Raw genomic sequence first — 19,634 nt, 5'->3', positions numbered from 1 at the left:
GCCTTGCAGCCTTCATGGGAAGAAGCAGCAGCAATGGCTCTTTAAATTTATTCAGTGATTTTTGGAGAACACGGATTAATTCCTGCCGAACGGGTGTTATGCAGCCTGTGCTGGGGTAGAGCCCAGGAGTCCTTGCTCTGTTCTGGAGCCCTGGGGTGCCTGCCCAAACTGGACTGCTGTCCTGTGCCAAAGTAGGCACAGCTGGGGGTCACTTCCAGAATTAGCAAGGTGTGCCGCAATTCCAAACCAGCCAGGAGACTTGGAGAGCACTGGGGCTTCTGGAACTGCTGTTCTCCAAGTCCTGTGAGCATCACCCAGAGGTTTGCAGGTAAAGGTAGGCAGGCAGCTGACCCCTTTCTGGACACAGCGACCTGGACATCTGCACCTGTGCTTTATGACACTTGGCTTTGTCATGCTCCATCTCCAGCAATCTGGAAGCCTGGAGATAATTTCCCACACTTGGAACTGTTGCCAGTGCTGCGGGATGAAGCCAGCCCAGTTATGGGGGTTACAGGAGCAGGTTCTGGAGAGGATGGGGAAGAGGGTTCTGCAGGCACAGGGAGCCAGCCTGTGTCTGAGGGCTGGGCAAGGGCTCTCAGTGCAAACCACTGGAGCTGGTGAGGTTGGAAACAGGGGAGGGTTTGGAAGAGCTGGTTCGAGTGGGGAAACTGAGGCACATTTTACCCAGGAGCACTGAGGGGGAGTGGGGCCAAACTGGCACCCGGTTGAACATACTGCAAGGAGAAGTTTTCTGGGCACTGGGAGGTGAAAATGAATTCTTTGAAGCCGTGATGTCCTGCTCCTGAGGGAGTGCAGGAGGGTGATGGGAGGAGTGAGACTGGGAAGTGCTGTGCTCTGCCCTGGTTCCTCTCTGCCTTCTCCCCCCTAGGCAGCAGCCCCTCAAACCATTCTCCATCCCCATCCTCGGAGACCCTGCACTGGCCTCAGGGACACCCATAGGGCCAGGCTCTTGCTTGGCCTCTGCTTTTGGGCTGCAAACTCATGGAAAACTGAGCTTTGAAGATCTGGCCCCACCATGCAGCACCATCCTGCCCTCCCCTTTCTGCCCAAGAAGCATCTTTTGGGGCTCCTTTCACTGGAAGGGGACACTTTGGGTTTAGAAAAGGCAAAAAGCAGATTTACCAGGGAGCAGTGGTTCTCCCTGAATTGCTGTCTGGAAGGCCCCATCTAGTGGTATATTTTGTGATGAATTAATGCTGCACCATGGGGAATAAAAAATGACAGGTCACTGCATCTGTCTTGGTATTGGGAGTACATGGTAACTCTGGAGGGGCTTATTTATTTAGGTGAGTTTTGGCTTGCTAAACTGAGCAAGGCTTGAAGGACAGGAGGGGTGACAGCCCCCTTTAGGGGTGTCCTGACCTTGTGTGACCTTGAGATCATCCTCAGTTCTTGTCCACAGCCTCTCTGACTGCCAAAGGGGTCGGTGTGGGGCTGCCTCAAGGGATGCTGTGCAGCCCGACCCGGTGGCACTGGCAGAGCTCTGGCAGAAGGTGCCATTGGAGCAGGATTGTGGATGCTGGTGGTTTGGAAATACAGAATCCAGGGTGTCTTGTCTCAGAGCTGATGCAAAGGTTACGGAGAGGAGAGAACAGGAGGCTGGAGTCAGTCAAGGCACTTTGCAGAACCTTCCCTGTTTTAGAAGGAGAGGGTGGAAATCAGGCTGTAGAAATGACTCCATTGATTTTTTCCTGGTGGCCTGATTCAGCATCTGCCAATGCAAAGCTTAGCTTGGATTTGGTTTGGCTCTCATTGATCCAGGGTGCCCTTCTGCATCCCACTTTGGTTGAACTAGTCCTGATACTAGAGAGGCAAGAACTTGTAAGGTTCCTGGAGTAGGGGAAGCTGCTGGAAAAGCCCCAGGCTAGATCTGCTGAGATAGGAAATAGAGAGGTGGGATCCAATATGAGGGAAGTCCTGGAAGCACCGCAAGCCCACTGGTGTTTTCTCAGAACATTTTAGACATATTCTTCTGTAGAATGTCTAGGGACAGGTCCTAGGGAATCCATGGATGGAAAAAAATCCCCAGGCTTGTTGGGGCAGGGACAGCAGTGGGCTGGGAGCAGCAAGGCTGCGCTCAGCACTGTTTGTGCTGGGACACCTCTGCTCATCAATCAAGCTGATGGTGCTGCGCAGGCATTCCCAGAGGAGAGGTAGTTTTCCAATAAACCTTGAGGTTTCAGGCAGGCAGAAAGCAGGAGTCATTGGGTTGTCAGAGTGATGTGGATGAGCTGAGCTGAGGCAGCTTTGAAGGACATAGTAAGTTTGGGCTTGAGGCCTCTCTTAGGGCCCATCACTCACCCCCAGGGGCTGGCTTGTGCCGTGCCAGTGTCAGCAGCAATGTTTCAGTACATTTGCTGGAAACCTCATAGTTGCAGTCAAGAACCAAAATATCTGCCCTTCCTCTGCCACAGGCAGCACTAGATGTGCTTAAACACTAGCACAAATGGGGGTTCAGGCAGAGCACAAAACCACTGACTTATTGTCTCTTTTTTCCCCTTTTCCTTCCCCTCTCGCTACCAGTTATTCCACTCCTCCACAGGACACTATGGAAGTGTTCCCTGAGAACCTGCTCTCAGACTCTTCCCTCTCACCCACCCTTCTGGCAACCTGAATTCACCTCTCAGCCCTCAGTTTCAGGGCATGTCTTGGACTAGATTAACCTCCACGATTTCCCCAGTTCCTCCACTCTCCCTGGACACAGCGTGTTGTCCTGCCCCACAACTGAAAATGTGCCCTTCCAACAGGGTGGATCAGTACTGGTTTTATGTAACACCAGTCCAGACATTCCTGGGGTTGGGCACATTTTATTGAAGAGCAGAACAACAGGAATGGCCTGAGGTGACCTTGAGCCAGGCTGCCACACCACAGTTCTGGGGAAGAGCCTCACTGTGTCTCTCCATAGGGCTCCAAATGCAGAGCAGAGTGGTGACAACCAACTCTGGGTTTAAATAGCTGTATTTTTGTGCTTGTGGAAGAGCTGTGCCCCAGCTTCACACACACAGACTCTGGGATATGCTCACCAAGAGGCAGGGAAACTGTTTGAGTCCAAACCCTGTGTGTAGCAACAATACCTTACAATGCTTTTTAAGGAGGGCACAGAACCAAAACATAAATAACAGCAGGAGCAGACACTCTCTCCTGAAGCAGAAACACCCCTCAAAAAACAGCAGCAGCAGCAAAGGTAACTATTAATAAATATTTGTGTTTAAAAACAAAGTACATATTATACCAGATTTTCTGTAGGGAGAAAGAAGGCAAACAGGAGAAAACCCAAAGTGTGTGTGTGGGGGTATTGCAGGATAGTGCTGGGAGAGGGAAATGAAGGAGACAGTGGAGTACTAACCTGAGAAAATGGAGAAATCAGTTAAATTTAATTTGAGTAAGAGCAAATATTGAAGCGAAACAACTGCATGAAACTGAAGAGCAAAGTAACAGTTTTAGTTGTATTCTTGTTTTTTGATTTATTTGAAGTTTAAATCCGAACTTCCTGGATGTGTAGTGTAAATTTTAGGGATGGTTAGAATAAAATCTACAGTGATTATCATCTACAATGTCTGAGCCTTCTCCAGCACTGAATACAAGGCCAACTGTCCACATCTGCTATCATCTATTTTTACACAACTGCTTGTGACTCCTTGGCTTGCTGACCACTCATTTTTAAGCATGTAAGTAAACATCACAGTACTTTACTCAGACATGGTTGTTGAGCATGTACAGCTGACACTGAAAGCAGTTTTGTTGTGGGTTCTTTTAGAAAAAAAAAGGTCTCGAGGGGAGATGAGTGTAAGTCAAATTATTCAGTCTTTAGTTTGCTGGGTTTTGACAAACATTTATTAATGCAAGTCTCGGCAACAAAGTTTTTTATTGCAGTATTTTCAACCAGCAGCAATGTCACAGCTCTACAGCACAAAGCCAGGATGATACACACTTCTTGTTCACCCTATTTCCGCACTGCTTTGTGTATCAGACGTGCTCAGAAACAATCTGATGGCTCCACCATCTCCACTTCTGAGACAGCACAGCCCAAAAATCTGTTAGCCTGCTTTACTCCCCCCTAAATTATTCCATCTGTAAAGCACAAATAACAAAATATATTTTTACTTCTAAGAGCTTCACTTATCTGCAGAAAAATAGAACTGCTTAAGAGTGAGCAAGTTAGATTATGGAAGGGTCCAAGCACACACCCGCACGTTCTGGACCTCCCAAAAAATTTGTGAGGAAGCAGCATTCACAATTTGATCCAACTAAAAAGGAGCCAGCTAGTGTTCAAGGAAAGGAGATTCATCCTATCCAAAATGCTGAATGCCCTTTCATTCTCCCTAGAGCAGGATGAGGAGCATAGAGCTGCAGCTGTGAAACTTTTCTCTAAGTACTGGGACACATAAAGAATGAACCTTCCAAACACTGCAAAATTTCAAAAAAAAAAACAAACTGAAGTTTTTTTGTTTTGGTTTGGTTTTCTTTTTCCAAAACATAGTGAAAAAGCATACAGAGCTTCAATATCCACAGCAAAAACCAAAAATCAAACAGAGCTCCTCTGATCTAGAGTGCTTTTCTTAAGGTATTCAGAGACTTTAGTGCATTCTTTTTAGAACTAAGCTCGGAAACTATATTTAATTTTTCATTTTATTAGAAAACTAAACTGTGTGAGGCAAAGAAACATTTAATCAAACACACAACAGTGAAAACATGGCACTGACAAGGCAATTAACCCAACCATTGTAACAAACTCTGCTTCAGGATTCTCTATTGCTTACAGTCAAGTATACATCATCTCCGCCATGTGAGACATTTTCTTGGGAATATATAAGTAGTATTCCATGTATCCCGAAAGATCTTCAATAGTCACGTCATCCACAAAGGCTCGAGCTTGCTCGGAACAAGACCTGGGAGAGCTTGACGAGGCTGTCCCACAAGGGGACCTGCTTTGGAGAGAGTGGGCGTGGACTCCCAGGACCGCCTTCTCACACTCCGACAGGACGCTCCGGAGGCCGGAGAAGGAATACACCTCCATGGTTCTCCACTGCTTGCACTGGCACTTCTTGTCCGTACAAGGGCACTGCTTGCCGTTGCTAAGCATGGATAAGGACTGGAAATCTGAGGTTTGGCTAGAATGCAAGCTGGTTTCAAAGGAGGAGGGCGGAGCAGGGCAATGCTCTCTCGACTTCTCCAAAGGCTCCTCGGCGGCGAAAGCTTCCCGCGGTTCAGTTCTGCCCTCGCTGGCCTCGAGGGGAGGATCCTGCCCGTCCTTGGTACCGTGTTCTGCCGGGACAAAAACGTCTGAGCTGACGATGCCCTTCGATGTGTCTGCCTGGGATTTGTGTTTCAGCTGGCTGTTGGCTTTCATGTTGCAATATGTAAATTTGGGAGGATGCAGGACCGGAGACTTGGAGCGCCGGCGGCGCGGGACCCTTGCCGATCCTCGGGAAGGCTTTCTCACACACCTGCAGGGTTACAATGGGGGGCAGGTAGGTAACTGCAGAATCCACAGCATAGCTCAGCAAGCTCTAAAATGTGGCTAAAAATGCTTCAGAAGATTTTTTTTTTTCTGCTTAGAAAAACCAGGTGACTGGTCACTTACTATCCCTGACAGGAGCAGTGGAGGACTCCGAAAAAGTTTGGGCTCCCCCGAAGGAAAGACATGTACAAACAGCCCTTATTCAAGGTGCCTCCCCCAAATCTCCTGTGTTAAGCAAATGATACTTTGTCATCCCAAGCTGAACTGTAGTAGAGAACCTGTACCAGTTGGAGCTGCTGGCAGAATCACCCTGAATATCCAGATACTTCGATACAGATATAAAATAACCCAAGAATGAGGTGAGAGGGGGTTGCAAAGGACTACTGAGGAAATCAGTGGAAAAGGAAGTTTTAGGAACCTTCTCTAAGAGAAGAGACAATATTGTTTTTGAAGGCTTTGATGAAATCCCCTTAAAAACGTCGTATTGATTATGGAAAAAATTTGTAATAGAAAGGAGAGAAGAGATATGCTGAAGCAACTAATTAACAACAACTGGCACTGAAAGCAGCCTGCAACTGTTAAATGTCTCATGTTTTACCCATGCCACGCTTCCTTGGAACAGACAGTCTGTTGCTTGGCTCCATCCACGGCTGCTCTTGTTGTTGTTCTGAGGATCGTCCCGTCGCCCACGGCCAGAGCTGCAATGCATCTGGGGAAGGGAAATGCCACGTCACAGCAATGCCTGAACACACAGCTCCAGAGGTCCAGATTCAGCCTGTTCCCTCTGGATGCTCAGCTATCACAGTCAAATTCCCAGCCTTGACTTCCTCTGTAGTCAGTGGGTAGAAACAGGGCATTACAGGGATTTATCCGAGCCCTCTGTACTATACTGGCCTCAGTCGAGTGGCTAAAGATAGGTGAGATGAAATGAAAGGTGGCCAAAATGCCCAGAGGCTGATGTCATGCCCTATTTGTAGCAAAATGACACATTAAAGGAATGTAAACTTAGGTTCCAGGCATTCTGGTCAGACAATAGTTGTTAAAATAGACTCTCACTCATCTGAAATGCAAAGTCAGGAACCAGGAGCAGTAGGGTGAGGGGGAGTCAGTGGGGAAGGGGATGAGGTACAGCAGATAAGGACAGATTACTGGTTCATTTATCATTAAATTTCCCAGATAAACATGGAATGACCCTGGAAGTCCAGATGACAAACATAAATGCCTCAGCACACGAATCTGTATTTATGATGGCTGTAGGTATGATTTGGAACACCGGATAGGAAATTGTAGGAAACAAGGCTGAAATTCTAGCAAAGAGCCCCAGCACTCTGCCCAAAGCTGATCTGAAGGGATGATTCACAAGACTTGAGCAGTTCAAAACACATGCCTGCAAAACAAGATCTTTTTATGCCTAAGAAGGTATCATCAGTAATCACCCAGAACCCCACACAGTCTACCACTGGTACTACATCAGAAGTGGGATGTCTAATAAGCACAGCTCATGTTGGAGAACAGCCATTTTTTTCCACACTTCTCAGAAGACCTCCTGAAGCAGAGGAAACGAGTAGCAAAGTGTATTTCCACATGCAGAGGAAGTCCTGAGTTTGCATTTCTGATGGCTGTGGAGATGAATTCACAGGGTAACAATGGCAATACAAAGCTTTCTCTTGTGTCTGTGAATTCCTAAAAGACTTCCAAGTGAACTGCCTCACAGCGTTAGACATTTATTAGCTCCTACTTTTAAGGAAAATCTTATCCTGCATATAATCAGCACACCCAGTGTGTTATGGAGCAAGTTTTTAATACCAGAATGGCTGCATTTTGCTCCACAAAATCCCCTGAAACCAGAAACAAGCTCTGTATCACAGCAGGTGACTACAGCTACCCTGACAGTTAAGAGTGGGTTCACTGCTTTGGGCAAGTCATTTGTATTTCCATACAGTCACTGCGTAATTTCAGTTGGATATTGTGTCAGAATTAGTCTGTAATAAAGTACTCCTTTGCATAATAGACAGTTATAATTACTATATTTCATCTGAAGTGATGCAGTTGTCTTCTCCTGAAGAGCAAAGAAACTTTCACCAAACTACTTTTTCTTTTTGAAACGCAAAATAACAGCAAACAAATACAAACAAGTAACAAAAATCTGACAGATTACATGGCCCTTTTGGTTGCTCACTTACCCTGCTGCATCCACTCTCAGCTTTTTGAATGCTGTTTGTAGACTCTCTTCCTCTTCATCTTTAGCTTCCAAGTCCATTGATGAGCTCTCAGTGGGTAACCAACCGTGCCATATAGAATAAACTGAAATATAGAGATTGGGATTTGATGCTGAGGTCTGAACACACGTGGTCTGTACAAAACTGACTGACCCTGCCATGGGTGCTCGTTCTTCTGTGGGCAACACCACTCCTTTGTGATCAGGCCTGCCCAGGGCTGCTCACTGTGAACCCCGAGTTTCTCAGAGCAGGCACAGCCTGTGTCAAAAATAACAGGGAGTCTTTTTACCCATGAGTGAACAAATGTTATGGATCCTATCAATCCATATGTAACTTGGAGCTGTGAGCACGGCACGGGCAGCAGAGCCTCAGGAACATACAGAACCACAGGCTGGCTGAGGCTGGAGGGGATCCCGCAGGTCTTGCTTTACTGCTCCAGCAGGGCCACCCCGAGCTGGCTGCCCAGGTAGCTCTAGAATACCCCCAAGGAGGGAAGGCCGCAGAGCCGCCCAGGGCTCAGTCCCCCTCAGTGCTCCCCCCGCTCGGGCAGCACCTCCCGTGTGTCAGGGCGTGTTCACGGCCTCTGCTCCCGACCCGGGCACCGCTGAGCGCGGCGCGACCCTGTCCCCTCCGCGCCCACCCTGCGGCCATCACACACCTCGCTGAGATTCCTCCGGACCCTTTTCCCACCGGGGCGGCCGGCACTGGCCTCCGTGACCCCCCCGCGCCCCAGCCCGAGCCCGGGCCCCGCGGGCCCCGCCGCCCCCTGCCCCGGGGCCTCTGCGCGGGAACACCCGCGGCGGCCCCTCCGCGCCCCCATCCCCGGGGGCGGTGTGGTGGCTGCCCCGGTATCCTGGGGGTATCCTGGGGGTATCCTGGGGGTATCCTGGGGGTGTCCCGGGGGTCCCGGTACCGTCACTCACCCGCCGCCTTCCCGGGGGCGCGCAGCACAACAGGACGTGACGTCACGGCCCCGCGAGGGCGCGCCCGGGCCCCGCCCGCCCCCGCTGCGCGCGTGCGCGAGCGCCGCCTGTTCCTGAGGGGGCGGCGGGAGGCGCCGGGCCCGGCCCTGAGCGCGGTGAGTGCGGGGCTCCCTCATCCCCATCCTTATCCTCGTCCCTGTCCTCGTCCTCATCCCCTGTCCCTGACCCCTCTCGCTCCCCCGGGGCCGGTCAGCGCTGTCGTGTCCCCCCGGCGAGCCTCTCCCGCGCGGTTCCCCCCGCGTTGGGTCGGGGGAGCCCCGCGGGGTCCGCGCTGAGTCACGGCCCGGCCCCGCCGCGGGGGTCGGGGATGGGCTGGGGAGGAGAGTCCGAGGGGGGTGGGTGGTGTTAAAAATACGGGATTTAAAAAAACCACCAAATTCGAAAGTGTCAAATTTAAGAACGGGAGATTTAAAACAAAACAAAACACGGAAGATGTAGAAATGCGAAATTCAAAAATACGAAAAATATTTTAAATGGGAATTTTAAAAGAAAAATTTTAAAAAGATGAAATTTTAGAAGTGTAAAATTTTAGAAGTGTAGAACTTAAAAGCTTTAAAATTTTAAAAGATGAGATTTTAAAAGTATAACATTTTAAAGCTTTAAAATTTTAAAAGATAAAACAAACTTTGAAGAGCTGAAATTCAAAAACTGTAAAATTTTGAAAGATAAAATTTTGAAGATATGAAATTTAAAAACTATAAAATTCTAAAAGGTAAAATTTTGAAGATACGAAATTTAAAAACTGTAAAATTTTGAAAGATAAAATTTTAAAATATAATGTTTAAAAGTACTTGTCCTGGGGGCCCGTGTCCCTGCTCCGGGTGCCGGAGCTCATGATGATCCAAAGGATGTGCTCGTGCCATGTTGCCCTGTGAGCTGTGGTGGATTCCCTTGCCAGTGCACCCAGCTGGGTTAATTGTCCGGTGTTGCTGGGAAATAGCTGAAAATTAAATGGAAAAGGGTGGATGTGTATCTTTCTAGAAGGCAGAAAACATCAGTTTCAGTGTGGTTTTTGGCACGATGTTGAACTTTGGTTGTTTTTCGCAGTAATTGATTTTTTTTAAATCGGTGCTAGTTGGCTGGTGTGTCTGAAATGCTTAAGCTTATGCTTTATCACCTAGTGAGTGGGGCTTTTATCTAAATAAGTTCTGCATTGTTTTGAGCATTTCCTGTGTTGGTGATGAAGGGCAGCACAATAAAATATTTCATCTAAAACTGGTACTATATTTTCAGTCATGTACAATGATTTTTAAAATTTTAACCCTCATCCCCCTACTAAGGTTATATAATACAGGAGTTTGGTATGAAAAAAAGAAAAAATATGTAGCCTGATTTTTTTATTTTATTTTATTTTAAAGAATCATCTGAAGATGATTAAGGGGGCCAAGGAAAAAACTGAAGTAGGGACCCTCTGTTTTACCAAAGCAGTAGTATTTGGCTAAGAGAGTATATGAAATAGTAACTTGCTCAGATTCCTGTTGTCAGTGTCTGTGTAAGTTCCTCTCGTGTTTACTCACTCTCTGACTCACTGGACAACATGTGCCTTGAAATTGTTATGATACATTATCCTTCTGTGTGTGTCATCAGAGCTGTCTGCAATCCAGGGTGTCCAGGTAAAATCACAGCACAGGGAGCAGCCAGAACAACAGCAGGGAGAGCTGCCACCTCCAAGGGGATTGAGGTGATGAGGGAGCAGAGATTGCCCCTCTCTGTCTGCATAAGTAACTGAGCTGCAGATGTTCAGATAACCAGTCCCTTCTTCATCTCAGTGGCCCTTCGCTGGCTCCTCTCCAGCAGGTCAGTGTGTCTCCTGTGCTGTGGAACCCAGTGCTGGACACTCCAGCTGTGGCCTCACCAGTGCTGAACAGAGGGAAGGATCAGCTCCCTGGATTTGCAGCCTGGGATACCTTAGTCCCTTTACCACAAGGGCCTGTTTCTGGCCCATGTCCATCTTGGTGTCCACCAGGACCCCGAGGGCCTTTTCTGCTCGTTCCTCCCCAGGGCAGGGCTTTGCCCTTCCCCTTGTTGAAGTTCATGAGGTTCCTGTCGAGGTCCCACTGGTGTATCAGCCCCTCATCCCAGTTTGGTGACAACAGCAGACTTGCTGAAGGTGCTTTGCCACATCAGCCAGATCATTAATGAAGATGTTGAAAAGGATTGATCAGTCTTGACCCTGGGGTTCACCACTGGTGTCTGACCTCCAGAGAGCCTGGAGAGCATCAAATTTAAAAATATTTAGAGATTCCTGTGTAGTAGATTAAATGACAGCCAGGGTAGATTAGAAAAAAAAAACAACCATCAGCCAGTTTTATCAATTCTTTTTTTTATTATTATTATTTAAAACAAGGCTTGCTGCCTGCTGGTTGTATTCATTTGCATTTGTACTTGTTCACCAACTGATATTGGAACATTTTAATGGCTATTTGCAATACCATGTTCTGATAGGATTGTATGGCTCTTACTGGGGCCGAGACATAAATTCAAAAAATGTTATTTGGCTTAAAACTTTATCTTGTTCTAAGAAAAATCTGTTGGTTTGAGTTTTTTTTAAATATATGCGTAACATCAAGTCCCAGATGTGGAAATAACAGTCGTAACAGATTGACTGTTTCTAGTGGTGGTGCTCCTTCTCACTTTCCCCTCTTCTGCAATTATTGTGGTAACTCTGTAAGACAAGTAGCAGACTTACTGGACTGTAATGGATGTGCAAGATGCTTGTTGACACCACATTTTACTTTGAATTGCTACTTCAGCTACAAGAGACTGTTTGTTTCATTCTTGGGTGTCATAAAGCTGGTTCTGAATCAGCTTTCAGAAATGTTCTAGTAGAATGACCTCAGCTTAGTGTGCACAGTGTGCTATTTTGAGTTTATTTTCATGTATTACGGTGCTGCTGGGCAACTAATGTTTTCAACAAGGATTTGGCCTTTCTTTTCTTATGCCTTTTTTCTGCTTGTAGCAGTACATGGTAATTCCATCACCTTCTGGCCATCCCAATGATGAAATCAGAAGCTAAGGATGGAGAAGAAGAAAGCCTGCAGACAGCATTCAAAAAGCTGAGAGTTGACACAGCTGGGTAAGTAACACCACAGGGAGGCACAGAGTTAACATACTACAAATGGACTCGAGGGGAACACCCTTGCTGTGAAATTTGAGGGAATTAGGTAACTGCAAAAGGTTAGGCATGGAAAGCCTTCATTATAGTTAAACAAACTGAATTCCCTACCTGTGGACTGCACTTCTCAAGGAATTGTAATTTGTTTGATTGCTGTCAGCTTGCAGCTTCAAACAAACTTCACAACCATCAGCAGCTGACAGCATGCTTGAAATGAATTTTGGCATTAATCTGCCTGCCGGAGTTCACCAGTACTGGAGTCCATAGTGCTAGAACTCTGCTGTTGAAGTTAGCCTGTTGTCATGGCTCTGAAGGCCTGGCATGAGAATAAACTCCCATCTTTTCCCGGGAGAGAAACTTTCTTTCCATGTCACTGAAAGAGTGCATTAGATTCAGTGCATGATTCCCACACAAACTATTTTCATTGCTGTCACAAATGTTCTGTTTATAACCAAAATCATTACATGGGAAAGAATGCTTTTTGTATTGTCTTGTTTCATGGGAGATCTGACAAGTGGCACTTACCCTCACTGACCCAGGTAAGAGAACACAAACACTGTGTATCTTCTGATCATTTTTATGATCAGGAAGCTGCAGTCAGTGATGCAATTATACAGTCCCTGAAATGAAGGTGTAGGTAAGGCAGCACATAAAGATCAATAGAATTACCACAGAGCTGAGACTGTGAGTAGATGGGCTTCTAAAGTTATCTTTCTTTTAAGTAATTAAACTCATTAGTAGTGAATTGCCTCTCCTTTTTTCAGTATCTCTAGTCCCACCCCCTAGCTGGGCATACTTAGTTACTTTGGAATTTTTACTGGTGGCCTTCAATTTTCTTCTCTGTGTTCACTGTCCTTTAAATGGAAATTTAAGGATTTGTATTTGGATTCTCTTAACCCCATCCTAGATTAGTGTGTGGGGACTCATTTTCATTTCTCAGGTTACCCACCCTACTTACGAACTAATTTAATACAGGATTCGGAAAATAATTTTCTTGTGAATTCCAGTGTAATGTGTGAAGTCACAACTGAGAAAAATTGTTCTTATTACAGCTCGTTCCAAATAGGAGTCTGGGATGAACTTACAGCACCAGAAAATTTAGTAAATATTCTAAGGTCCCTGGCTTGAGTAGAAGTTGAAGGTCTGACATGTCTGTGTTGCTCAGTAGTATGAGGAGTTTTAGCTTATGTTGCCCTAGACAGAGGCTCAAGTGTTCTTCAGCTAAACAAAGTCTATTTATGTCCAAAGAACATTTATTTTTAGGAAAGAAAGGCTTATTTGTCTCTGGAAAAAGAGACGTGTTTCTTCAGTGATGGTGTTTTTCCCCTCCCCTCTCTCGGGAAGCTGAAATTTAGTCATTGTGTGTGTTCGTCACTGACACGTGGGGTTTGGGTCTGAATGGCATCCTTTGGTGAAAGAGTTATACAAACCTTTGAGATAGGAATATGTAAACACTTATCCTTCTAATTTAGGTCTTTATGGGCAGGATTTCAAGACATATTCTAAATGATTTGGAGCAATGTTTTCTGGGAAAGAAGATTAATAAGGGGTTTTTTTTCATAACCATATTGCTAACCAGTCTAAGCTGTTAACTGCTCATTCTGTCTTTCACAGATCTACTACTTCTCTCTCTGTGGGTGAAGGGACAAGTCCCAGAGCACTAGTTAGAACAGTGGCAGATGAAACCAAACCTAAGACTGTGTGTGCTTCTAAGGAAACCTGGCATGGGTAAGAGAAGCTTGGGATTATCAGACTACTTCAAATGATACTGCATTGGAAGGGAATTTTAAATAGACAAGGTTTCTAATAAGTACCCCCCTAAACAAGGAACCTGAATGTGCTTTATTAAAGAACTGTTTCAAATACTGCACCTCACCTTTTCCTGTTCATATATGACTGCTATTCTTATTTACAGTTATGTGAAGTGAAATGCTGGTCAGCTGTAGGTTGCTAAACGTTACAGATGTTTCTCAATACAAATGTGAGTTGCTGGTTTTGAATCAGACAATGATGAATGCACCTCTTTCAATCATCTTTTGACGTTGCAGAAGCTGTCATTGTGCCTTGGGAACTAGATTAAAATAAAGAATTGATTTCTGGAGTGTCTGTGCAGAACTTCATGTTCATCTGAAACAAAAGCTTCCTTTGCCCTGGATTCATTACTTTTGTGCTGCCTTCTTGTTCTTTGTCCTTCTCTTAGGGGTTATTTTGTCATATCTCACATGCTTTACTAATTTTCTAACTTTAAAAACCCACTCTTCTGGGTTCCTTTCTCTAGTGTTCCTTTTGTATTTTATAAGCTGCTTGACTAGTACAAAGTCAAATTCCAAGATAGCAGAACACTGAGTTTAAGGCTCTTGCATGCAGTATAAATGCAGTAGGGATTTTGCCCAGTGCTGTTTGTGACCCAGCAACAAGTCTTGTAGTGAATCTTCACTCCCTTTTGTGTCCTTCCCTGGCAGGTCTATGAAGAAGCCTCCGAGAGGAGTGGTGAGAACCCAGCGTCGCAGGCGTTCCAAGTCTCCCATTCTTCACCCTCCAAAGTTCATCCACTGCAGCACAAAATCGCATTCCACGTGCAGCCAGCTGGTGCAGAAGAGCCAGATGGATGCCCAGGATGACAGCAGTGGGTTTGGGATGCCAGTCCCCAGGGAAGCTGGTGCACACGGACGATGCAGCACCGCTCCCGACGTTGGCCAGGAGGGAGCTGAGGTTGAGTCTTTGGGGGTTTCTGTTACACAGTTGACATCGGAGAACAGGCAGGAGAACTCTCCAGCTGCAGCTTCTCTGGTGTCCAAAGCCAGCCTAAAGACTACGGAGCTTTCTGACTTCCAGTCCATGTGCAAGCTGAGCACGAGTAAGCCGTGTGCATGTGCAGGTAAAGCCTGTCAGTGCAAACTGTGGCATGACATGGAAGTGTACAAATTCTCTGGCTTGCAGAACACCCTCCCCCTGGCACCTGATAGAACAGTTTCTGAGGATCACTCGCAGCCTTTGCCATCAAGAACTCCCTCAAGTTCTCCACGCTCTTGCTCTGAGCAAGCCAGGGCCTTTGTGGATGATGTGACAATTGAAGACCTTTCGGGATACATGGAGTATTACTTGTATATTCCAAAGAAAATGTCTCACATGGCCGAAATGATGTACACCTGACAGCAGTGAGCATTAACGAGCACCAGAAGGGTGGCTGGTTTAAATCTGCTGTCACACTCATGTGAAGGTCCAACCCACTCCCTGCTCACTTGCAATAAAAACACTTCTTTGCATCTCAGCTGATGTTCATTATTTAAGCTGGACCAACAGTTTAGTTTCAGCATTATAATTTAAGCTTGGAATAGATAACGAGGTAAAACGTACCTAGATTGTACCTGCCTGTACTTAAGACCCAACACTTGGGAAATTCTATTTTTGTTTTCAAAATCCTCTTTTTGTTTTGCTGGAGGAAAAGAGTCCCTGTTTTGCATGGTGATTAGAGCCCTTATTGTCAGACACCTGGAGTAATTCAGTTTCTTTGAAATCACTTTGACCTCAGGTTTTAACACTTAGGCTTGTGGTTTTGGATGTTTCTGCCTCTGATTTTGTTTTTTTCATAAAGGAGTGTGACCATCTCCCCTTGGTACTGTTACCACTCTGGGCAAATTCAGGAGATGCAGTCACCTCTTCTTGAGTAGAGGCATTGGTATTTCTTTGTGCCTGAAGAGGCTTTATTTCTGATGGGCTGATCAGGCATCCTCCTTCCCTGTCTGGGATAAGGTTAATGTAGTCAGATGCTCTTGAGTTAACAGCATTTCCTTGCCGGGCTACCTGTTGAGAAAAGAAACTTGGGTGATCAAAGCAAGATTGTTTCAAAAGGTTTCTGATCTCTGTAGCATTGATCAGTGGAAAATATTGGGAAAGTGGAAAGCAAACCTTTTATTAAATGTCTAACAGGTTTTAGAGACTTGTCTGCAGCAGGAGAAACTGCTGTGTCCTTTAGGGGAATTACTGCTGCAGTTAACCAAAGGGAAAACGAGTCTGTGGGCTCTGTTCAGTGTAGTTTTAATGAAGGCCAAAGCAGCATTTGCTCACTTCAGTGGTCTTAATTGACACGCTCTGGTGGTTGAGGGTTTTTAGCTTCTTTTTCATCCTACTCTAACACCAAGTATAACCCTTCCTTCAAGTTTTGAGACCTATAGACTTGAGTGAACAGTTGCCAGTTGTAGGGAAGTCTTGAACACTGTGTTTTCTTTCTCCTCCACTTCCAGTCTTTTTGCTAAACCATTGTCATTTTAGCTGCCTTGTTCAGCTTTGCATTCTTCCTGGAATTTACTACTTTGGAAGCAAGCAGCTTGCTACCCCTGGTGTGCATCAGCACAGTGTCTCTTTTGTAAGAGCATCCCATCAAACAATATAATTTCTTGAGGGAGGGAAGAGTTATGTTTGGTTTGTCTTCACTATTTGCAGTACCTGAACTTTTCTGACCTGTGAGGTCTGGAGAAGAAACAGGCACAAACATTTCCCTGTGAAATCCTTTGGTGTTGCTCTTGTGTTTTTTTGTTGTTTCTGTGGCAGTACCTGGTGTCTTAGAACAAGTGGCCTTGTAAATTTACCTGTTTTGCCAGTTCTGAAGTGTCATCTACCCCTTGCAGAATGTACCTGGGTCCCACATCTCCTTTCTGTGTCCCTGCTCTTCAGTAGCTACATTTCTGCCACCGTGTTCTGGATTCAAGGCACTTATTTGGTAACTGTTTTGGTAACTATTGTCTGCAAAGTGCAAAGTGACCTTATTTCTCAAACAATTATTCTCCTTACTGTTCCCAAATGCAAATTCCATCCACAGCACCACTGTGGGGCTGAGAATGCCTTTCAAGACCGAGCTGCTTTTTACCATTTCTTTCGTTAGTCACAGACCTGCAGGGTTTAGGATTGCACTGTCCACTGCCCAGTACTGCGTTAAAGGGGTTTGAAATCCAGGAGATAATGCAAAAATACAGAGTAGAAAGATGTGAACTGGTGGTGACTGTGGAGGGAGAGGAGCAGTGCTGGGCCACTAGAGGTCAGTCCTGGCCGTGTGGGTTGGCTGCTGACACGGGCTCAACCTTCAGGGGAGAACGTGAATTTTTTCTGCCAAAATGAAGAAATAAGACCAGCTTTGTGTGGTGCCCTTGTGCACACACACACTGTTAGTGCTTTCTGAGGTTTGGATTTGTTGGTGGTCAAAAAAAGCTCTTTAAATGCCAACATCTGCATAAGCTATTGATGTTTAAACAAACATTAAATGAAGTGTTTAAACACTGAAGTGTGCAGTCCGTTCACAACTGTGCTATGTAATTAGAAAAAGTTGCTAAGTAAATAATTACGTGGTCCTGAACTTGGCATCCTCTTAGGACAGTTACGACATCTCTGGGCTAATAAGTGCTGGAACACCATGGGTAGCTGCAACTGCTGCCTTAACACTTTCCCTTCTGTTACTACAAGGTGTTTCAAGATGTTTTAGTCTTCCCAGAAACCACAGAACTAAAACCTCTGGTTTTGCTTTGAGAAAAGAGGAGTTTCCAGCCCTTGATCATGCAGCAAGAACTTTGAAAACATGCCTGAGTAGTCTAAAAGCTTGGATTAACGGAAAAAAAATATCAAACTTGAGCCAATTTCAAAGTCTGAGTTTTTCTTTTTTTATTAAGAAAGCTTTTGAGGGCTGGTTCTGCCAAGCACCACTTCTGAGTAGCGCTGGAGTCCCTTACCAAAGTGCCTCTTCCTGCCTGTAGCTGAAAAGAAGTGAAGCCTTTTGTAATTAGCTTTGTAGGGGGCACTTGGTCCTTCTGACCTGTGCCTGCAGGTGTTCTGTGTTTATGTGCTGTCTATACACACTTAGCTTTTCTTGCAGTTATGTGTATTGTGTGGTTTCTCTATATATCTTCGCCCTAGAAATGCCAGTGAAGTTGTCCAGGTGGTAACACAGTGTTGTGTGAGTCTGGAACTCACCACTGCCTGTGGCAGCTTTGCCCCAGAGCTTCCTGTGGGTTTTGGGAGCTCCCCTGGAAGGGCAGGGCATGGCATGGAATGGCACAGCCTGTTGATAGCACCCCACAGCTCCTGCAGCTTTCCAGCGTGGTGGTCAGCAAGGGGAAGGTCATCTCCCCATGGCCTTGCTGTGAGTGTCTTTGGAAATGGGACAGGGGTGCTGGAAGAAAGAAGGCTTGGATTAGCCTCTTCTGTCATTCCTTGTCCTCTACCATTTGATGACTTGAATTGTTAGGAAGTGGGCTGTCACTGCCCTGTCTCTCTGCAACTGTCCCAAAGGCACGGTCTCACCTTTCTTTTCCACACGTAGTGAGGCTAAATTACACTGCCAGCTGTTAAACAGAAGATTTTGGGAAGTGTGTTGTTTTTTGGGAGAGAAGGGTGAATGACTGCTTGTGAATTCCTTTCATTACCCTAAAGCAGCTTTGGAAAGTCACTCTGAAAGAAGCAGAGGGGCAGAGTGAGCTGAATGCTGCACTCTGGGTGACGGCTGTGCTCTTACTCCTCCTTCCACCTCTGCCATGTGAGTGACCTGTCCCCCGGCGCTCCATCCCCGCATCCCGCGGGGCTCCCGGTGCTCCTGGGGGGGAGCGAGGCGGCCCCTTCCCAGGCTCTATTTTAAGCAGACATTTACTTTCCCAGCCTCTTCTCCGCCTGGATCCCTGCCCGGGGCGGGGGACGGCGGGGGGGGGTGGGATGTGTCTCTCTCCCTCCTTCATAAAAGGGCCCCGAGGCGGGGGCCGGGCTCCGGGGGGTTATTTTTGGGAGCAGCTCCTGGGATCCGATGGCCTTGTTAGGGCAGCGCTGACCTTTCTCCCGGCGGGGGAGGAGAGCGGAGCGGGACGGGGCGGGCGGCAGCGGCCGGGCGGGGAGAGCGGCCGGCTCGGGACCCCCTTCCCTTCCTCCGCCGTGGGCTCGGGACCCCCTTCCCTTCCTCGCGGGGTTCGGGACCCCCTTCCCTTCGCCGCCGCGGGGGTGGCTCCCCGGGCGGCCCATGCCCGTGCCCGCCGGGCAGGTACGGGCGCGGAGCGGCTGCCCCGACGGGGGGGCTGGGGCTCGGCCCGCCCTTCTCCCCTCCCTCTCTCCCAATTTCTCCTTCCTCCCGTGCCCCAGCCCCTCGGCCGGGCCAGGCGAGGCAGGAGCGGCCGCTCACGGTGCCCAGCCCGCTCCCCCCGGGGATGCGGCAGCCCCGGAGCGCTGCCCCTGGGAACGCTGCCCGGCTGAGGGGCACCGGAGGGCACCATGAGTGGCGGCAGGTTCGATTTCGATGATGGAGGTGCCTACTGCGGGGGCTGGGAGGGGGGCAAAGCCCACGGGCATGGCATCTGCACCGGCCCCAAGGGCCAGGGCGAGTACTCGGGCTCCTGGAACTACGGCTTCGAAGTGGTGGGCATATACACGTGGCCCAGCGGCAACACCTACGAAGGCTACTGGTCCCAAGGCAAGAGGCACGGCCTGGGAATCGAGACCAAAGGACGGTGGGTTTACAGAGGAGAGTGGACCCATGGCTTTAAGGGACGGTACGGCGCGAGGCAGAGCATGAGCAGCGGAGCCAAGTATGAGGGCACCTGGAACAATGGCCTGCAGGATGGCTACGGCACGGAGACCTACGCTGACGGAGGTGAGGGTGGCTCCAGAGGGGCTGGGGAGGGGGATGAACAGCAGGACGCCCAGAAGAGGTTGTGTGTTGTCCCTGCTGAAGAGGTGACCTAGTCCTGTCCCCACTAGTGAGACAGGCACAGTGGTCTATCATGAGCCATTGGGGTGCTTCAGTGAAGGAGCAGAGCTTGGGGCACAACTGTGTGTGCCCTGATTTTCCCAGCTGGGCACAGCGT

General features: G+C 47.4%; 3 protein-coding genes across 5 annotated transcripts in view; 2 read left to right on the top strand and 1 right to left on the bottom strand.

Annotated features, from left to right (window-relative positions):
* Positions 1 to 3,376: 3,376 nt before the first annotated feature.
* On the bottom strand, positions 3,377 to 8,697 carry LOC113972598 (oxidative stress-responsive serine-rich protein 1-like). The gene is made up of 4 exons (XM_027693877.1): positions 8,625 to 8,697; positions 7,666 to 7,786; positions 6,081 to 6,191; positions 3,377 to 5,468 (listed from the first exon to the last, which is right to left on the bottom strand). Exons 2-4 carry the CDS (start codon positions 7,740 to 7,742, stop codon positions 4,784 to 4,786), a joined length of 873 nt encoding a protein of 290 aa, XP_027549678.1. The 5' UTR covers positions 7,743 to 7,786; positions 8,625 to 8,697; the 3' UTR covers positions 3,377 to 4,783.
* OSER1 (oxidative stress responsive serine rich 1) lies at positions 8,695 to 15,070 on the top strand. Of its 3 annotated transcripts, XM_027693876.1 has the most exons (5): positions 8,744 to 8,779; positions 10,272 to 10,481; positions 11,647 to 11,760; positions 13,414 to 13,527; positions 14,262 to 15,070. In XM_027693876.1, exons 3-5 carry the CDS (start codon positions 11,681 to 11,683, stop codon positions 14,950 to 14,952), a joined length of 885 nt encoding a protein of 294 aa, XP_027549677.1. In that variant the 5' UTR covers positions 8,744 to 8,779; positions 10,272 to 10,481; positions 11,647 to 11,680; the 3' UTR covers positions 14,953 to 15,070. The 3 variants fall into 3 exon arrangements, with proteins under 3 accessions (XP_027549675.1, XP_027549677.1, XP_027549676.1); XM_027693874.1 differs by lacking the exon at positions 10,272 to 10,481 and having other exon boundaries at positions 8,695 to 8,779; XM_027693875.1 differs by lacking the exon at positions 8,744 to 8,779 and having other exon boundaries at positions 9,946 to 10,481.
* A 3,941-nt stretch (positions 15,071 to 19,011) lies between these two features.
* Positions 19,012 to 19,634, top strand: part of JPH2 (junctophilin 2) — a 29,191-nt gene continuing 28,568 nt past the window's right edge. The window contains 1 exon segment of the mRNA XM_027693910.1: positions 19,012 to 19,420. Coding sequence (XP_027549711.1) covers positions 19,042 to 19,420 — 379 coding nt within the window. The 5' untranslated portion in view covers positions 19,012 to 19,041.

Source organism: Neopelma chrysocephalum, unplaced genomic scaffold (assembly GCF_003984885.1).
Source record: "Neopelma chrysocephalum unplaced genomic scaffold, ASM398488v2 Primary Assembly neopelma1_94, whole genome shotgun sequence".
Taxonomy (NCBI): Eukaryota; Metazoa; Chordata; class Aves; order Passeriformes; family Pipridae; genus Neopelma; species Neopelma chrysocephalum.
Note: the sequence above shows the minus strand (reverse complement) of the source record. Positions and strands in the feature narration are given on the sequence as shown.